Source organism: Amia ocellicauda, chromosome 20, assembly GCF_036373705.1.
Source record: "Amia ocellicauda isolate fAmiCal2 chromosome 20, fAmiCal2.hap1, whole genome shotgun sequence".
Lineage (NCBI taxonomy): Eukaryota > Metazoa > Chordata > Actinopteri > Amiiformes > Amiidae > Amia > Amia ocellicauda.
Window position 1 is genome coordinate 14,433,268 of NC_089869.1, and position 20,385 is coordinate 14,453,652.

The 20,385-nt window shown below is 40.8% G+C and overlaps 1 protein-coding gene across 1 annotated transcript in view; it reads left to right on the forward strand.

The window, feature by feature from the left end:
• The first annotated feature begins 3,895 nt into the window (after positions 1-3,895).
• Positions 3,896-20,385, forward strand: part of LOC136715576 (zinc finger matrin-type protein 4) — a 49,581-nt gene continuing 33,091 nt past the window's right edge. The window contains exons 1-4 of the mRNA XM_066692833.1: positions 3,896-4,305; positions 7,949-8,004; positions 15,538-15,642; positions 17,912-18,004. Of these exons, the coding sequence (XP_066548930.1) occupies positions 15,538-15,642; positions 17,912-18,004 (198 nt within the window). The 5' untranslated portion in view covers positions 3,896-4,305; positions 7,949-8,004. The remainder of the gene's footprint in view (positions 4,306-7,948; positions 8,005-15,537; positions 15,643-17,911; positions 18,005-20,385) is intronic.

The following is a 20,385-nucleotide window of genomic DNA, read 5'->3' on the forward strand; positions in this document are numbered from 1 at the left end:
CATCTGCCTGCAGTAAACAATTATAAGATTCCATCAGTATGGTATCCGTGATGTGATATTTTATTGAGTATACACTTTATATGTCCTACAACAATTAACCTGAATATTATAAATTAAGCTGTAGGCTTGTACTGATGATTAAGCTAAACATTAATCTCTTTATTGCACCACAGAGGTAAGCTCTTAACAGTTGCAATCAGGTAAAACACATTATACACACAACTGACAATGCTCTCCAGAATTATTTGTCAGTGGCCTAACACTACTGCAGCAAATAACACTCCATTAATTGTTTTTTTGTGTGCTAGGACTTATGTTATGCAGTAGAAGACAATACTGTCCATCTGTAAGAACTCACTATAAACTGCCTGCTTGTACAATTCCCTTTATTTTTTCTTTAAAGATAAGTCACAGATATTTGCCGTGTTGCAACATAATTATATATATGGAAATGAACCAGGAAAACAAAAACAAATAAGCAAAACCTCCACTGCAGTTAACTAAACAAGCTGAAAGGGTTTGAAAGGAAATACATTGCAGTGTGTGGGTCTTTATATGTCATCAGATGCAAAGCCATTCACACGTCACACAAAGCAGAGGCAGCCCCACTGTAGCTGGGTACAGGGGGCATGCAGATGTCATGACCCCAAGTTCCACGGAGAAAGCCTGGTCCCTAGAGTCTGATTCTTACCCACCATGCACACGGCTCCATTGTAAAGCAGAGCTCCTTTGAGAGTAAACTGAGCCATCCGCTCTGGCACAACTGAACGAGCCCCGGAGATGATGATTAAATTGGACTTGTAAACCTAATAAACGGCTGGAAACGAAAATCGATCTATTAATTTGATACCGGCAGTGTGTTTTAGCCTAAAGGCAGTCAGCTATTCCAATTCATACAGCCGGCTGTTTGGAGGACAGCAGAAACAGGAGGGGCTTTTATTTTCTAGCCTTCGTCAGCAGCCTAATGAGCTCTTTTTCGGGAGTGGGGATTTCTGCAGCAGGCAGGCTGTGCTAATGAAGTCCTGTCTGACCTCGAAGAACTGAGCTGGCATTGGCAGCACCTGCTCTCTGTCAAAGCCGCCAGATTCAACCGCCAGCCTGGAAAGTGTCCTCCAAGACGCTGGCCCTTTTCACTGCAGGGTCATGTGACTGGAAGTAATAGGGGCTTTGGAAGAAGTTATAGCAAAGGAAATAAATTCATATGGGCACAAAGTAGACGATACATGACCTTGAAATTACTCAATTTACTCAATTTACTTAAAAAGCATAGATTTAGATGAGAGGTGTTATCCTGATAAATTCAACACAAACTCCTCTTATACTAATTGATTATCAACCCAACAAGTTACTTTATTGACGTTTATCTGATGAAATGCCTGCTCAGAAATCACATTTTCAAATTCGGGCAACTGAAAGAGCTGCTGTTTCGGTCACAGTGGAAAATCCTTTTATTACCTCCATAAGTGGCTTTTTCGCAGGTACATACAGTGCCCTTTTAAAAAATGCTGTGCTACCTTTATCGTTTATGAAATACCGAAAAAAACAACAGCAACAACAAAAACACTGATTGTATAGAAGTAAAAGTAAACAAGAATCCCAGGCATCTAGACACCCATGTCATAAAATGCTTCAGCTGTATAAATTATACTTGATAGTTATTAAGCTGTTTAATTTGGACCTCTTTCCACAAAGATTTAAAACTAGTGAAATGCAACAAGGAAGTGCATGGCTATGGCTGTCCATTAAACAAATTAAACTTAAAAAAAGCCCATGTGTTAAAAGCTCGCTGTAGCAAAGTGATGTGTCTGATTTAAGAGCATACGCTGCACCCAAACAGACATGTTATCCTTAATTTTAAACACAGAATCATACATCTTCAGTGGCACTACAGAACCCAGGGCTGGTGCGCTGGCATTTTGATAAATTGGCCTCTTCAGTCTTGTTTATAATTCGTATTGTTTTGTGCTAGAACTGTCTAACTTTGCCACTGAAGACAGCTGTCAAAACCACTAAAAGACATATAATGGGCCCCGTATTGTACAAGCCGAATATACATCAACAACAGGAGCAACAGTTGTAACAGTCTGCTGGAAAAAGAATACCTTCTATAATAAGAGGCTGAATTGTGAATTGAACACTGATGACACACTAATAGAAGCCTTTTAAATTCCTTACAGATGTCAAATACCAAATAAATACAACAATGTGGATAATAAATAAAAGCTTTTATTATTCTAGTATTTACATATCCAGTGTTAATGCACAAAACCAATATGAACACATTTTATATTTTAAAGGAAAATTAATGGAGCAAACTCAGTATTTATTTTTCAGGTTTATTTAAAGTAATGTTGACAGGCTGTTATGTGTTTCTGGCAAGTGGTGCTATTGCACAAATAAATGGAACCTCTGCCTTGACTTTTATTTTTATCCGTGGATGTTTTCCAATCATTAGATCAGCACCGTACTTGTGGCATACAGCATGTTTATCTTGACTATAATAATAATTATTATTATTATCATCATCACTATAATAATAACGACGTAAATTGACTGTTCACCTTTGAAAGTAGAAGAGTCTCAGTGCTTGCCTTTTTGACTTATGTGCAAATTAAGTCTCTTTGGACCCCAACCTAATTTCCCTATATTACATGTTAGATCAGAAATTCAATTTTCTCGGCTGACATCATGCGCTCCTCTGTCTATTCTCTTTGAGGAATCTTGGCTCCCTTTCCGCTCTCACTAGGTGACAAATATTGTCTGCTCATATTGATTTCAAAGCAAGGAATCTTGAGTAGCCTATATTGTTGCATTTGTCAATGAGTGGAAATACTGTGGCATCCAAGCCAGATTCCAAACATCTCATCAATATTTCTGTCTATTCCCCAGTATCATTCTCCAAGTCTTGTCAGTTCATAACAGGAAGACATCTGTGTAATTTGATATGCGGATTGCCCCTATTTCTATTTACAACATACGTGTAATGTCTTCCTTTTTTTTTGTTACTATTATTATTTTTTGGATACAAGCTCCATATTCTTGATGACTAAAAGACCAGCATTTATTTTTCTAGGTCAGTAGGAAACATTCTCACAAAAACAACACTATTCCAGTTCCTTCTCCTAACAGATTCACCACCAGAACCATATATGTTGGTATTTTTCTACTAGCAGTAATGTGTTATCTATATCCTGTCCCTACACTTGCTCAGGAAAATGCATATTGTGCATCCCTGTATTTATAAGACACTGTCATATCCTCACACGGCAACAATAATCATAAATGAGAAGCACAAAATGCAGCCAGATACAATGGCATTTTTAAAACCATTCTACACAAATGACCTTTAATTTAGGCAGCTAGCACAACCACTTTATAATCTATAATTGATTTGAGATTGATCATAAAAATAGTGATGCTAAACAATTTTATTACCTCTAGCAGAGCATCAGATAAAGCTTTATGTGGAGAAAAAAAAATCTTTAGCCATCTGAAACCTGATATAAATCTCCCCCCCACCCCCTCTCTCTCTCTCTCTCTCTGTGTGTGTGTGTGTGTGTGTGTGTGTAGCCTACTGTACATTTACACACATCACACAATCAGTACTGATTTGTGCCACACCGGGTCTATTCTTATACCCAAGCATGCCTGTAAATGTGTGGTTGTAAAAATAAAATTAAAAAAAAACGTGTTTATGTCTTCTGCTGCTGTATGACTGAACCTTCCCAAGATAGCTATTCTGCATATGCTGTCAGTTACCAGCGAACCGGTGGGTGTACTGTACTGTATATCTGTTTCCCACTATACGTGTTGTGTCCCTGACGTCTCTCTCTCTCTCTCTCTCTCTCTCTCTCTCTCTCTCTCTCTCTCTCTCTCTCTCTCTTTCACTCTCGCTCGCTGACTCGGTGTTTGTTGTGAAACAGAGGCAACGCAAGAGCTGCTGCGTCTCCGTGTGAAGTGAGCGGAGCCGGAGCCCTTCTCTGCTGGGTTCCCATGTCTCCAGTGTCGGGAAGAGAGGAGAGGTGGCAGGACCATCCCAAATTGTGACTTGATGGGACAGATGAGGGGAAACCCGAGCAATAGCACCAGTTCAATCAGCACACAGCACGCCTGTCCTGGAAATCCCGTGCACTTGGCAGAGGCTACAACATCTGAAAACTGCCCCAACAGCAACAAAACCGCAATCAACAACTTTTTTGGGGAGGATCCACGTGTATGCATTGTGATCTCACCTCGGCAGCGCGGATTGGGATTGGGGACAGTGGGCTTGGTGGCTCTGAAGTGACTGCTGAGCAAAGTGCGGAGGTGAGTCGGGATGATGCGCTCCTGCTGCTGGAGCTGGAGGAATGAGGATGCGTCAACGGTCCAGGTTGGACGGCTGTTGCAAGGCGTTGGTTGTGGGAAATATAAAAAGAAACGGTGTATTTTCTGCTGGTTAAACTACTAGTTAGCTATCCTAACAATGCGGTTTGAATAAAACAAACAAAAAAATGTGGTGGCAGCATTTACATTTGTAAGCCTGTTGTTGGATTTGAGTGACAGCTCCTCTGCCGCTGAAAATGAACGCACTAGCACTGCAATAGCCTGCAAAGACTGGGGTTAAAGTTGTGTAGCCCATATTGAAGTGGGAAGTTTTGTTATTGATACTATTTTTGGTTTGTTTGTTTTATTTTGCTTTATTTGTATCCTTAATTGAAGTTTCAAGATTACACCACTAGAAGACTTTGATCATGTTGTGAACTATGTGAACTATGTAGCAAAATGCATGTTGCAACCTGAGGATAGTAGTTATTCTTATAACTGTGGAAGTGTGGAAAGGGGGTGTCGACTATATTCACTTATTATGGGATAATAAAGTGGTTGTGGTCCATTTGAGGCAGGTTGTATTTCAGATAAGTGCTATGCTGTGTAGGCTACATACTGAACAACATAGCCTATACTACTTTCTATTTATGCGTTTAAAACCATGTACAGTAAAGCTTTGGTTTCTGGACCCAATGCGTAGCTCTAGGACAATGCGAGTTTTAGTGTCCATCATTTTGAATGTGAGATCAGTCTTCCAATCAAAAACCATCCCTCTGGACAGTGGACTATTCTCCCGGCTGCAGGATCTGTAAGGAGTGTGCAGAGGTTAGAGTTCATTGCAGACCCCCAACTATGACCATCCCCTAATCCAAAGCAAACTCCACACCCATGAGCAGGAGCATCACACGTTTGCATGGTCTGTCCAATCGCTGCTGGCAGATGAAATAGTGTATCTGCCAGGTTTTGTCCAATAATGTGTAATGCACTTTGTTATCTTTGTTTAATTGAAGACCAGATAACATAATTGGAAACACCTACAAAGTATGAAGCCTACTTATTTATTTATATTAGTCAAGCACATTACCCACACTTTCCCAGTGCTTTGTGTGACTGCAGAATAAACAGATATTCTTTTTAAACTTTGATGTTCATTTGCCTCCAGTCTCTGTACATTGTCTGACTGCGTCTCCTGTTGCTGTCAATTTATTATTGCATTCGCCCTGGTGAAGGACAACTAATAAAAGGGCTGATTCCAATAAATGGCCAATGACCCTGGGCCACACACTTATTAATATACTTGAATGCAGAAAGGCTAAAAGAGCTCATCTGCTTATGTCCACCTGCTTGACTGTGAGCATTGGTGAGGTGATGTTAATACGAGACGCATGCATTTTATTTAACCATCCTTTTGTGTACATAGAGTGCATTATTTATCCCACTGGCAAATTTTTCATGCTACAAATTTCAAAGTACCATCTCTATTTATTTATTTTTGGTCATGAATCCAGAAATGGCTGCCCATGGCAACTAATATATGAAAGTGCATTTTGAATTATTTTCAGCTTGCTGCTGCTGCAGGGCGTCTGGTTTAAATAAAGTCCTTATAGAGTCTGGGACAGGTACCAGCAGACAGTGTAAGTTTGAACTGGGTACAACATTTTTCTGTATTGAAGTACGACATTAAAGGTGACATTTACTACAGTGGATAGCTCAGTTCAACAATACTCACATTCCAAAATATGTAGTTTTTCTCTATATCCTCCTCAATACCTATAGTTAATTAAATAGGTGAATTTCTCCACGTATTGGTCAACATTGGTCTTTCTTTTCAGTGAGGAAGAATTGGATGTATCCCGATATTATTCACTAATATTGTTTGTCAAGCTTTACTTACTTAACCCCATCAGAGGTAGTATATGTTCAAGTGAATTAACTTATTTAAGATTAAGGGTGCCAGCACTTTTACCTGAAACTACCCTTCACCGTCTGCCTTTCCAACCATTAACACAAATTGTATTTAATGATGAAGGTTGTTCAGGGAGTGATTTACTCAATGGAGGACTAATATAATATTTTCTGACAGCATATATGACTGTCGGTCAGAAGGTGCAATTGATGATTAGAGTTTTCTATAAGAGTTTTGGTAGATGAAAGACACAACAGATGCACATTTTGAATTTTAAAGTATAAGTACTTCAGTAGCTTCAGGCAGAGTTAAAATCAGTACTGATGAATTTAACTATTAGTCACAAACTCCTGCTTTGTGTATTACTATGGATATGAAATGTATGGCACTTCTATTCAGTTAAAATTTCCCATATTCCCATGTCCGTATTGTGTATGATTTTTTTAGCAACTCAAATGTAACAACATAGTTAGATTATAAAACTACAAAGACCATTGAAAAGTAGCATATTAAAGCAAATACAGTATTTTCAAACACAAACGTAACATTTGTAAACAAGGCAAGAACATTTCTTGTGTCGTCTATGCTTTGGTTCACATCCTCTTCTTAAGTCATCTTTCTTGCCTTAGACTACTTTCCCTTGTGTTTTCAAGAACTATGTCATGTTTACCATGATGTATGATTAAAATGGTGAGAGCCTGGGTATTAAGTGTGATGATGTATTTGTCTCGCCTCTTTAATACCTCATCTTTGGCAAATTGCATTTCCTTTGAGATTCATTGTATATCTGCTCTGAGTGATGAACTCTGAGTGATGGTGTTTCTTTCTGTGTTAAGTTTATGATGCCTCATACTCCCTAATACTAATCACCCTGATGCGTTGAGTGTTGTATTATGATGATCAATGGCGCAGTAGTGGAGAGGGACAAACGATCACATGACTTCCCTAGACTTTGCTATGCTTTGCTAACGTAGGGAGAGTTTGAAATTAATAAGGAATTTTAATTCTTATTTGTGAGAGGATATACAATCTGACAATCGAAGCGCAAGAGATCTACAGTTGTGGGTTGGGTTTAGAAATAGTTACTGAATTAACATAATTATTCATCTAAGTGTTGTTATTAATCTCATGGAGGGCATGTCTCTTTACATTCATTTTGCCATGTGATCATAAATTGAGAACCTAGCAACACTGGTTAATGCATTGTTGAATATCTATCATTATAGAATAGTTTGACTTTTGCAAATCCACATATATCTGTTAATAGTTTTCTCCTCACTGATGTGACAGCAGTTATGGTATTAAGCAGACCTCCTACGTCTTATTATTTCAGTGATAAAAACACATAAGCTGTACAGCCAGGCCAATCTTCAAACCTCAGGTACAATCACAGCTGTATTACCTATCCCTTTGTCAAGCAAATAACGTTTAGCAACAAATGAGAATAAAGGAAATAAATTATGTTTGCAGTCCTTTGAGAATAACGACTCCTTTGGGATATTTTCCATTGCAGTCAAAAATAAAAATCCAAGGCTGGGTTTTATTTTGCATAATCTAGTCAGTTAAACATTCATGTCACACAATGTTTTTATGTGTGTGTGTGTGTGTGTTCTTTTCAGTTATTTTCCTATCTGTTTAGCATCATTATTATAATTTTTTACAAAAGGATACACTGGGAGATAGACGTTATTGTTGTTCTTCAGAGAAGTGTCTGACATGACTTCTGTCCTATTTTAGGCACAATAGCACCCCGATGAAAGCAGGTTTGGAAGGGTCCTGAGTCAGAGACAGGGGTGAGTGCTTCACTATAATGGAATTAATGAGAATAAATTCTGTTTTCAACTGTTATTGTTGTTGTTGCTCCAGTTTATATGCATATTCCTCACCAACACCAACCCCCCCCCACACACACATACACACATTAGCCCCTCCTCCATTTATTTTACTGATTTGAAAAACCAAATTAAGATTCCACTTCTTCTGTTTGCAACCCATGGGAGATCAGGAAGAAGTGGAAGTCATATTTTCCTGTAATCTCAGCATCCAGTCAGATCCCATCGAGGCCTGCTGAGGTTATAACCCAGGAGATCAGGTCTGACTCTACTGGACACCGACTCCGTACAGTGGCTGTACTGTGCTGAGATGGACGAACCCCAGCTGACTCTTACCTTTACCGGGGAGACTGACAATCCTGCATTGTGCAGGTTCAATGCCAGAATTGTTTTCTCGGATCATTTGGAACTTAATGCGGCATTGCCTCGAGCTCTTCAGTTCCTTCACACCTCACAGATCCTGCTGGTTTCAGCTGGTTTAAAACCATTAGGGAACCCCATTAAACAACAACCCCCAAAAATCTAATAATCAATTTATTTTACACACATCATATCACAAATATTTATCACACTGTTCATGGAGGTAAAATGTGGCAATTACAAATAGAAAAACATTAATAAGCATGCTGCACTTTGAAAGGGGTAAAGGGATGTTTAGCACTGTAAGTAGTCATGTATGTCTGAAGACAGCAGGATGAATGTCTCATCTCATCTCCCCCTGCGTCTCCCTGTGGACTCAGTGTGTTTCACTATAGAAATTATTCGAATCAACCTGTGTGTCATTTCTCCCACTTCATTACTTTGCTCGGTGAAGCCGCTATTCTCGTGGTTTCTACCGTGCCAGAACTAAAATGATCTTAATTCACGATTGCATGCGCAGTGTATTGGAATGTGCCACTGCAGCGTATTGACTACGTTCTGTAGCTGTTCGAGGGGAAGAGGTGTATATTAGGATTCATTTTAGTGTTTGTTTGTGTTGCCAGCTTAACCCTGAAATCAACGGGCTCTAAAGTAACATTTCACTCGCTCAGGGAGGTCTCCGGCATGATTAACAGGCTGAAGTGTTTTTTAACACAATTTCTTACAGTGACAGAGAGAGCTCAGCTGTTCCTCACAACAGAAGAGCAAGCGAAGCATCTGAGCTGCAAAGTTGCTAACAAAGACTTTTCTGATTGTCTTGGGTTTCTATAATGGAAGCTTATTAAGTTGCAGAAAGAATGTCAGAGTGTTAAAAGTGCAGCACAAGATGAATGGCTTTTAAAATATGTTTTATAACAATTACGAATTATTTATATAATTTTCCTTCACCTCCTCTTCTTTTTAATATTGCTTTCGAGGAGCAGCTGAACAAATGTCTGTAAAGTTACACAAGATGTACATTTATATATATTTAACTACTGGGTGAATATTTGTTCTGGTTTGTTGGGCACAAACTTTGATTTCCGTTCCTGAATTAAAAATACATGTAAAAAATAAAATAGAACAGAAAAATTAATAGTTGGCCTGTACTTGGCTTGAGCTGTTGGTGGTAATCAACCCATTTCCAGCTTGCATTTATTTTCAGATAACATCCAGTGAATTGTGAAATGGAGCAAGAAAGGAACCCAGAGGGAGGTGGTGTTTTTGTAGACTTCATAAACGCAAACTGAATAATGAATCAGGTCTAAACTGAATGAGGTCATACTGCCAAACATCTTAAGTGAGCTCCTCTCAGGTGGAGTATCGGAAAAGGTGTACGAGCAAATTTAAAGGACCGCTTTCAGGCGGCTTGGAAGGAGGCTGGAATTTGTGGTTGGCTGTGATTGCTATGTGCCTTGACATATTGTTGCTCACTAACTGGGTGCTGTGAATCGTGCTGGGAGGGATTTGGTCCCTTGTCATCCTTATCATCATTTTATTTTATACATTTCTGTTCATGTCAGAGTCGCTGTGAGGTGAAATACACATGATAAAATAAGTGGACAGTAGGGCTTTTCAAAAGGTTAAAAGGCAGGCTCTGCGGACCCACCTGTGAAGATCATAAATAGGTTCTGAGGCTTTATCTGCAAACAAGGACCTTATAAGGAAACTATCGTAGTCACTAAAATTATATTTATTTATGCGCTCATGTGTTAGTAGGAGTGATGTTTCAGTTCTGTTCCTTAATTTTAGTAACTTTTAAAACTTAAAAATGTCCCCTGCATCCAAATCATTGCTGCTATACATACCCCAAAGGAGAACTCTTCAGTCTTTCAGGATTTCAACACTTACCAGATCATAGAAAAGACTACATCTACAAGAGCACAGGATTTGTCTTCCCCACAGCAGCTTGGGTTATAATTGAGGCAGTGGTAGCATGGCTTCATGTTCACCGGGACACTTTGTGACGGGCAGAAGTAGCCTTTAAACGGAAAGACATTCACATTTTAATCAGGCACTTTATTGAAAAATTGAGTCCCAATGCAGTACAATAAAAATGTTATTTGTTTGCCATTAATAATACGATGAAGATGCTGTTTACCTCCCGTTAATTATTAATAAATTGTAAATGCCAAATGTAATATGGATAATTATGTCTGATCTACCCACTGCACACACTAGGGATGTAACTCTGCACTGCATTTTAGTTGTCTAGGACCTATATTGTGTATTGCTGTATATTGTAGGCCCTACTTTGCATGTATTGTACTGTACTATACTGTAAATCGTTTAAAACCAAACCAGCACAGGAATCTGCATTAATATGTAAATTAGTGACTTCATAATGGAAAATATTAGATGCTTGTATATACATTTTATAAAATAGCCTCAAGCATTTGATAACTACCTCATCTCTAAACAATCCGTGCATGAATAAAATATATTATTATTATTATTATTATTATTATTATTATTATTATTATTATTATTATTATTATTAATTTCTTAGCAGAAGCCCTTATCCAGGGCGACTTACAAAATATAAGGGCAATACAAAGTGCAATAATACAGTGCAATTCAAGGCATAATACATTTTACAAATTTAGAATTTACAAGAGTGTATACGAGATATACAGTAAACAACATATAAGGTCTTACATCCCAGATTGTAAAATAATATATCTTCAAAGATATGAAGAAAGACCGCAATCAACACCCCCGTCACCACCTGCCTCACCGCCTTTCCCCTATGGATTTCACATGTCAATCAATGACAAACTGCAGGATTGGACACATCTGACAGCCGACTGTCCTCGTCAAAGGAGATGGCAGGACACTTCATGCTCCTGGATCAGTGACTTGTGTTGCTATGTTTAATATGAGAAACTTGCTAAGGCCATTGCAATGAAAGATTCAATAACATTCCTGTATTTTCCATTTCACTTAACCTAACAAATAAACTATGCAATGCATGCAGACTGCGCATCACCAACAGAGAATATGTCTGTGATTCCAAGGCACAGAAGAACAATCTGTCTCTCTCACTGTGCTAACAGGTACACTCTGTATAATCCTCACTAATAAGCACAGTCTGTTCATCCTTATCTCTCTCAGTGAAGGAGGTCCTCCAGTGACCCGGCCTGTTGTTGAGGAAATCGTTCTAAAGACCTTAATGCTCCAAGTTATGAACAGAACATTGATCTCGGCTTGGAAACGCAAATGATTATATTTTGGTGGGAGAACAAAATGTGTAACGTACAAGGACTCCTTTTCAAAAGCAACACCCTGTGGGATTGAGTTGAATCTGACATCTTAAACACTTAAATTATTGAACTCTGCAGAGACACAAAGAGTTTAAACCTATTCATTTACATCAAAGGGGAACTGAGTATGGAAAACATGTTCCACGGTGCCAGATCCTTTTCATCTCGTTTGCAGAGATACATTTTTAATGTGCTCAAGGAGACGGCAGTGACAGCGCTCTCATGAACTTTGTAGTAGTGTTTCATTTTCATGCGATAGTTTGTAATCTTTGCAAGGTGAGGGATCTAATCAGGAGCTCCTGCCAGGAGGTTTAATATCCTCACCAGGTGTCCTCATAGATTGACACATTTCAGAGGATACCCTAAGGACAGCCAATCTATCTACCACAGCATGGGGTTTTCAAGCTTTTTAAACAAATATCAATTCAAAAAACAACAACACTGATTTTCAAAATAATTCCTTAAGCTGGACACACTCTAAATATTGCCCTTTTACAGTTTATTGTTTGCATTAGACAAATTCGATAATGTAAAGGTTAGGTAAACAGTTGGTGGTAAGTCAATGCCATAGAGGTTCTACCGTTGCAGTCAATAGAGGGTTAAAAATATCCCCAGACACCCCTGCTGGTTTTGTTGTGCTCCGGGTGTGACATTTGGTTGTCATTTAAGCCCACTCAGACATCTCACTCACTAAATAACACCTTGTTATGTCTGAATAGATCATTATCCTATCTTCAGATTTTATTGAGCAAGTTGTCTTACAAGAGCGGAGGTACTTCAAACTGCCATTCATCATCCAGGAGGAACGAACCACGGGGAGAGAGATATTTATAACCCGTGAAAACGCTCAGAGAAAAAATTAAAATTCTCCAGGATATTAAGCACCACATTTTGTGGAAGTTGTTTGATTTTTGTGTACTCAGAAGGTTTTTAGGATTTTCCACTGGAGTGAACGATAAAGGTTTTCGTTCCAGGTTGAGAAATTGATGTCCCTTGATGTAGGTTTGGATGAGATGACATGGCATTAGATCACCCCTTCCCCTTTACCTTTTAACCCTCCTTGCCAAGCTTTGTAGTTGACCTTAGAAAGGGTGGGATGTGCACACAACAAGTCTACAGGAGAGCCTGGGTCACAGTAACCCTTAATCCATTGTGGCAGGGAGCTCTAGAGACTAATAGGAAGGAGCAAAAACATCTTCCAGTTCACTGCGTACCCTCACTCTTACAGCTAAAGGGTCAACTTGCCCTAGAAACAGCAGCCGGGCTGGAGTGGAATATCAACTCGGACTCAGGGAGGTAAAACCATTGTGCTTTCAAGGGCAAGTTTGTGTACCTTTTGTGAACATTAACCTATTGGGCTTCAATTGGAATTCAGAAACGTACGTTTGCCCACACATTTTCTTCTTAAGGGAAAATCTACCTCTTGTCTCAGAGCTTAAGTTGGAAATCAGGCCCCGGGTTTCTTTGCTGTAAGTCTGGAGGAAGGTATTTAATCCCCGGGAGAATTAATAGGCAGATGAACACAAAGGGCAACTTGGGAAGTACAGGGATGAATCAGAATCCCCATTTCGCAAAAATAAATCTGACAGAGACTTGCAGTGTCTTTGAAAGCTGACTTTCTTGCAGACTATCTGGACTGTGATTATGCCGGTCTCCTGAGAGAAAAAGGAAACACTTTTTCATGACTGTCTACTCAGATGTCTTCTAATATCCATCAAGCAGCCCTGAGCTCAAAACACTGCCTCCCCGATCAAAGGCCTCAGCTTTTCGCCTCGAGCTGGGGAGAGACAGGTGAGTCGAGAAAGGGTGAGGGGACTGAAGGGGACAGGCAGATAGAGTCAGAGGAGAAATTAGATTTTGGCATAGGAGCGTGGTGAGGTAAAGATAAGGGGGAAGGTAATGCCAGTTCCTTGGCAGAAGACTTGAATAGTTGAATATATCAGCATGCCTGTCACAAGACTCAGACTGTCTTGGCTCCGACCGACAACACATCTGCCTTGGAATGATCCCTGTTCAGCTCCTCGTCAAATCAAAGCTAAAAACACTCCGCCAACCAATCCTGACAGGGGGTTGATGAGAGGAATGAGGGAAATGGCATAAAGGAATGAAGGTTAAAGCAGGAGAATGAAGGTCTTGCATTATAACATCAATAACTTCAAATGTTTAACCATGACGTCCCCAACAGTCTCAAAAGAAGGACAATTTCAATGGCAGGGTCATGTCATCCAATGCGTGGAATAGCTATATGACCACAGTTATTCCTGGAATTAGTTGTGTCTGTTCCTTTCCCTGATATGAAAGTGTGGTGCTGGAAAGCTGTGAGTACTGATGGTCTTAGTGGAGGCGAAAGACTCCGAACCGCCGCTGTTGTGTTCCAAGTTCTTACAGTACTCTCCCTGAGGAGCGGAACGTTAGAGAGAACCAGCACTTTGAAATCGAGCTTCTTAGAACTCTACTTCAACTGGCTCACCAGGGACCTAGTTAACAGTGAATCTACAGTTGTGGTAAGTTGAGCGAGTGGACAGACAGCATTGTGTAGTCAATGGGCCCTGCTTATGTCCCGTATAAATTTGCATCTGCTCCACTTTCGTGAACTTTTTCATAAACATCACCTCTGCTTTTATGACCCTTTTGATTTTAATTGCATTTAATGATCTGGGTTTTAATCATATATTATAGTTATAGATTATAATTGTTGCTTTTGTTCTCAAAGCTGATTTAATTGGATGATGACTTGGCAGTTTGCTTGTCTGCAATTTGTTAGCTGTCTGTACATTTTTGCTCACTGCACTTGTCAGCCTTCTTCATTGATTGTCTTGATGAAAGTTTAGGGATTGGATTGTTATCAGTTTTGCAGAGAAGAATCTGTGGCATACAGGCTGAAGATGTTTGGGTTCGTGGTGATTTGTATGTATAACTTGTAATATGATGTCAAAATTATGAAGATGATCTGGGGTGTTTTGATGATTGTCTCAAAGTGTGTAAAGGAAAGAAATTAAAAGGTAAGAAAATCAATCTGAATTTTATTTCAAAAACTACATCTTTAAAAACAATTCAGACTGATTTTCTTACCTTTTAATTATATAATTATATATATTTTTTTGTATTTGGTGCCTGTAGTTATTGATGTCTTGCTCCCTTAGGAACCAAATGCAAATTCCCTGTAACCACATCTCAGGTGTTTATAAGCAGTCTCACAACCTTGTAAAAAAAACTGGGAGTGTAAAACATTACATTGTGGGAAGCATGGAAGTATTTTCCTCCAACTCTCAAAGGGATTGCAGTCAATTCAAGAGATCACCCAGCTTCATACATTGTGAGCAACTTTCTCCTGGTATTTGTGTCTTGTCCCAATACTTTTGGTAACACCATCTGATGTATTTTTAATACCATGGCACGGTGGGCATTAAGGCGCTGTAAGCGAGATGTTATCATGGTAAAACACTCTTTAATTAAATTATAAATAGAGGAGTTTCACAGATGAGTCGGGACGGGCTCTGGTTTCACCTGCACCCAGCCTTTAAACTTTGGAGGTTGTGTTTCACTGCTGATGTTGCCTTTCCCTCATCCTTCACCTTGAATTCCTCTCTGCTGTCTGTTCCTCTCCCTCAATAGCAACAACAGCAAAAACAATAACATCATCATAAACCACCTGAATGACACAGCTTTCTGCAGGCACAAATAATCTTGACACACTTCATGACATGTCTAAGACAACCAAATAAAGAAACATGTTACTGGTTTCCCTGCTGCAGATTGTGACTGACCTGACCTGCTGGTTTGTCTGTTTGTCCCTGTGTCTGTGTGTCTGTGTTCCGTGTGCCTGGTGCAGATGAAGTCGGCGGGGGTCGGTGATGGTGGGCTCTTCACGGAAAGTTACTGCAACATCTGCAACGCCCAGCTCATCTCCGAGTCCCAGCGCGTCGCTCACTATGAGGTGATGCACATGTTACACAGAATCTCACCCACTTCATGTTATTCTAATGAACACCAGAAACATGTCCAGCTCAAGGGGATATTTGGCTCATATATTGCAGTATGCACAACAGGGAGTATGTGTGGGATAGGCCTGCTTTGCCCCGAGACAAATACTACTTCATCAGAAGAAAAGTGTTGCATTAAAAAACATAATCAAACGTTGAACCATGAATTGTAATGCTGCCCAGTGTTTTGAGCAGTCTGTTTGGGCTGACTAGCAGGGAGGGTCGAGGCCATATAAGCGCACAGAGACCACCCAGCCCCCCACACAATCAGGGTGGCCGCAGAGGGAGTGGACCCGTCAGGCGAAGGTCTGCGTGGCTCTTTGGTTTGAACGAGGCACTTTAATATCAAATCGGAATAGGAGATCTGCAAGCGTGTGAGACTCTCCAGGGGAGCTCAACCCACTCAATCCCCCACTGGGATTCAAGAGTAATAAACTCCACAGACAGATTCTGAACTTGTCAGATTAGTCAAATGTAGTTTTAGATATCTTTACACTATAATATTTTTGCCTTTTTTGAAATGTAACTCATCTCACAGCTGCAGCCCTTCCTGGTGATGGAGAGCCCACAGACACAGGATAAAAGGCTTCCTCTCATTCCTGGGAGATGTCCCTAAGCTCCCTAAAGGCGCTCCTGCCATTCCCCCTCCTCCCCTAACCCCTCCCCCCACCGGATGGCGGACAGGCAGCTTCTATGTCAGTCCCACCTCCAGCATCGGGGTGCAGCCGCCACTTATTCCAATCAGAACGGCTGTTCTGCACTCCGGCAGCGCTGACAGGTAGAAAAATAGCAGGCGTCTCCTTGTCATCTATCATCAGGGCTGTGCTGTCTTCCCTAGCTGTCCTTGAACCAGCCCCTGGTTCACTTACGTCGCTTTCTTCTTCTCCTCTGCTCCCAGCAAGACTCCCCCATCTGTTTCACTCTCCCCTCTCCTGGAGGCTCAATCTATGGCCATGGTGGAGAGCTGTCCCTCCCCTCACACAGATCCCACTCTCGCACCTCCCCACACTCCAGTGATGACTGTATCACACAACGGGATGACACACTCACAGGCGGGCAGCACATTCGGTTGCTGGAGAGGTTTCAAAGTGCCTTTAAGATGCCGTGCTCCTGTGTCCTGTTTTTTGGCTGCTGCAGTGTTTTTCCACAGCGGTGCCTCACAGACCCATACACGGCTGGTCAGCTCTGGGCTTTGAGGTCATCTGAATTTGGCCCGTCTCGCCTTCCTTGGAGGGAAGCTGATGACACTGTTGTGACGGGCTCGAATGTACATTTGGAGAAAAGTGAAACCTCTCACAAAATATGTGCTCACATAAGCACTTTTGCTCAGAGACTGGGCAGAAGAGAGGACTCTGAAAGCTGGCAGTTTCAGTTGCAGGTTGAGGAAGGTGGTGTCATTAACAACAAATCCTTCTTTAATGTCTTTAGTGAGTCTGTGCAGTTTTTACACTGTGCATTTTTATATAAGCTGATATATGTACCATTTTTATGGTTTGAAGAGTATAGCCGGTACCAGTTGCTTTAAAAAATAGTGTAAATTGTTAATACTTTAAAACAACAATTGCATGTGATATACTTTTCAAATGATATGAAATTCAGACAGAATATCAGATTCTAATGATTATTTATAAACCTGTCACCTGAGTGAAATAAACCTGTCAACTGAGGTTTTATTCTAACTCTGTTTCATAACCTATCAGTTTGTTTAACTCTGTGTGCCAATGAATAATGCTTTATCCTTCCCTTGTATTTGTCTTGGAACTAAGGTTAATGTATTCAAGGACATAACTGTTCCCCATACAGGAGAAATTAACATCCTTCTCTTTAAGTAACAACCACCTAATAAATAGTATATCCATGCACACTTTAATTATATGTATTTATGAGTCCAATCAAATGAAGACAGTCCCTTACCTGTTTAACAGGCAGTTCAGGGAGCCAAATCTCTGTCTCCTGATGAGGAGGTAAGTGTTGGACGCTTTTCAAAGAGAAACTGTCCTGAGAAAATGCTTTGCGTCACATTAGCCATTTTTTTTAATTATGCCTTCAGATAAAATAATAATAATAAAGCAGGTCTTTGAAAAAACAGTTATGTGAGAGGAGCTGTGGCCCAGATACACTGCAGTCGTGACCACCAAATTGAGAGGGGATTTGAACATGGGTATTTCACCACAGGGCCACCTTTTTTCTCACTTTCTCCTTTCCTCTCCTCCCCGCTCACAGAGTAAGAAACATGCCAACAAAGTCCGCCTCTTCTACATGCTGCACCCTGAGGATGGGGGGCCGCCTTCAAAAAGACTGAGGCCCGATAACCCGGTATGTGTCCCGTCCCGTCCCCGCCCGCCACTCCTTTCCCTACCTCTCACTCTCATTCTCTCTCGGAAAGAACTCTGTCCTTGTTTTTTGTGTTTAATTACTGTAGATACTGTAACAATCAGATTGCAGATGTTGGATTTTTTCTCTGTAGAGATATACACACAGCCTCCATTTTCCATTTTATTTTCTGAGAATCAGGAAACCAGCCCTGAAAATCACTGAGATGAGTCCTCAGTCTGACACATCTACTTGCTTTAACAAGGTAGTGTTGTCAACAATGGCCACCTGGTTTGTTTACAGCTGTTTCAGCATTTCCTGCACCCCTTAACTCAATCACTTCATCGATTATACAGTAGTATCCATTAATCTTTCTTGGCGAAAGCTTGCCCAGATTAATAACTTATGGTTGACCGGTTCCACTTTATTAAAGTATTCAGCTAGTCTAAAAACGTATAGGATTTCTACTAGAGGTGCAGTGCAGACAAAGTGACAGGTATAAAAAAGAGAGATGTTTTAACTCCTGTTCCGTGGCTTAGATGCAACACACGCAGTCTTCACATGAGAGAATTAAAAGAAAAAAGATAACAGGTGCTGACAAGGCGGTGGAAATACTGCAGTGTGAGAGAGAAGCAGCACATTGAGCTGTGGAGCGGTGATGATCACCACTGTAAACCCTCAGTGTAGACATTTGACTGTTTTGTCCTGTTTCAGCTTCACTCGTTTCCCTTCAAATTGACATCTCAATCATGCTGCCTCCTCTGCTAACGCCATGGAGGGCAGCTCTGCTGGGCGGCTGCCACAGAGCTGTGACAGGTCCGTCTGAGATGCCATTCTCCGGGTACCCAGGGGACCTCAGTTATGCACGCTGTTGGTTTTTGTCACACTGGTTTTGCTCAGAGATTCCAGATGAAAGATTCCACAGCTTGTTCCCTATCGAGAGAGCCATATCTCCATCCAGCAGGCAGAGGAAGAGCTCTCTGGGGCCTCGTACTCCAGTCTCTCTCTTCCAGTGTAGTTTGAGAGTGGGGAGTTGGCCTCCCAAAGTCAGCCTCCCACCGCCTCGGGTACACAAACAATTGCAATTCCACTGAGACGACGAAAAGTAATTGAAGGTGTGTTTATTCCAAACAATGAGGGTGATAGGACTATCATTAGAATTACCCATACAGCCATCAAAGCACAATCAGTCCCTCGAGGTGCTAGTGTGAGGTCACAGCTTCACAGAAGTGTTTGTCTGCCAAGCGGATGCAATGTGTGTTTCACATTACGATAAGTGTAAAGGACATTTTTATGAAGGAGAATTGTGATTCTAGGGGGTGTTTAATAATAATAAATGTCACATGCAGCACAGATTAGAACCAACAGCCAAGACCTGCCTTTTTTATTACGCTTACCTTGGACATCGAGCTATGCACAGCAAGCCGATTTGCACTCCGTTTCCTCATTGGACCATTTAACCAAGGGCTCAGTGAACAACACACCCTATTGTCAATACTACCGTAATAATGTACAACTGTTTATACTTTCAGTTTGGGCTTAAAATAGATTCTACAGCACTTTACCATATATGATAAATACATTTTTACTGTGATGATTTATTGAAATGCCAACATTCTGCAAAGGTGATATATATACATGTTTTCTGAACATAAAATATAAAATATGCAAATGATAAAACATGCTGAGGAAGGCAGTGCGTGTGGGGGGATGGGGGAGGGGTTAACTTTGATATCTCGAATGTATTTGGCTTGTCCTTCGCTCAAAGAGAGCGCACACACATGCTAATTTTGCCAAACTGAAATGGAAAATTGCCATAGCAGCAGTTTGCATTTGCATGTATCGGAATTAAGAAGTGATTAATGCCTGCTGTTTAGAGAACGGACAGGAAAGGTTAAGATAAAAGCTTGGGCTTTGTGATGAAAAAGCAGCATTTTAAGATGTTTAGCCGAACTGTGCTGCATGTTTGGCAAACTGGTGTCGCAAGGAAACCTTTTGTCATTTTTTGAGTGGAGGAGCAACGAGTCCTCCTTTAATGCGTGACACTGACGTCTGTGTGGGACCCCGAGTCGAGCCCAGACCCAGCCTGCCAGCTCACTCCCGGCCCGCCTGGCTGCTGCTAAGTACTCAGTCTGCTGTAATTGCCGATGGGATCTTTGCGCAGGGGATAAATCGCCCCGTGAAAATTCAACGGGGGGAGTTGCTGTTCTGACCCTCGTCGTCTGTCATTAGGAGCTAGTTAGTGGATGGATTTCGATGGTTATAAATAATTCTGTCACCGACATATGCTTGGCTGCTCTGATCAGGCGGTGTGGCCTCCATCTGCGGAGGTCAGAGTCTGGGAGGGCAGGAATCAATGTATTTTTGGACTGTGCCAAGCCACA